This window comes from Phytophthora parasitica (assembly GCF_000247585.1).
Source record: "Phytophthora parasitica INRA-310 unplaced genomic scaffold supercont2.9, whole genome shotgun sequence".
Lineage (NCBI taxonomy): Eukaryota > Oomycota > Peronosporomycetes > Peronosporales > Peronosporaceae > Phytophthora > Phytophthora nicotianae.
This window is the reverse complement of record NW_008648995.1, coordinates 465,445-466,025: the sequence shown is the minus strand read 5'-3', so window position 1 is coordinate 466,025 and position 581 is coordinate 465,445. Positions and strand designations below refer to the sequence as shown.

The 581-nt window shown below is 52.3% G+C and overlaps 1 protein-coding gene across 1 annotated transcript; it reads left to right on the top strand.

The window, feature by feature from the left end:
* Window positions 1–185: 185 nt before the first annotated feature.
* PPTG_06238 (hypothetical protein) lies at window positions 186–555 on the top strand (the record flags this gene model as incomplete). Its single annotated transcript, XM_008900136.1, has 2 exons — window positions 186–490; window positions 522–555. The coding sequence occupies 2 exons, from the start codon at window positions 186–188 to the stop codon at window positions 553–555; spliced, it is 339 nt and encodes a 112-aa protein (XP_008898384.1).
* Between the last annotated feature and the right edge of the window lie 26 nt (window positions 556–581).

The following is a 581-nucleotide window of genomic DNA, read 5'->3' as shown; positions in this document are numbered from 1 at the left end:
CCCCCACCCCCAACGAGTACATGAAACCATGCCTACAACGTTGTATTACAAATTCAATTCTGTAATCAACCCTGTACTGTAGTTGTTATACACACGTACGAGATCGGTAATCAACATGGCAGGTATTCAGCACAGACATCAAGTTTCCTCACTTACCATTTTCCTCTCAAGCAATCTCTTCGACAATGCACCCTTTCACGTCACTTCTCTTCGTGCTCGGTAACTTTGCGACTAGCTCAGCAATCGCCACCGGTGCCACATGCACTGGCCTGACCTCTCGCACCACTCCTCCACCTGGTGCCATCGTCGTTGATGCCATGGGCGCGCATAAGGGAAGCTTCCGGACGCTAGCGGAGGGCGTGTCAAACCTGGCCAATACGACGGAAGAGCAGACCATTTTCCTCTACCCGGGCGTTTATCACGAGCAGGTGTTCATCACACCACTCGCGGGACCTCTCGTGCTACAAGGTTACACCTGTAACACGAAATCGTACGCTGACAACCAGGTCACGATCACCCAGGCGAAGGCTCAAAGAGACATTCCGCTCAATGTGACTGGAGACCGCAACTGGGCAACCAGT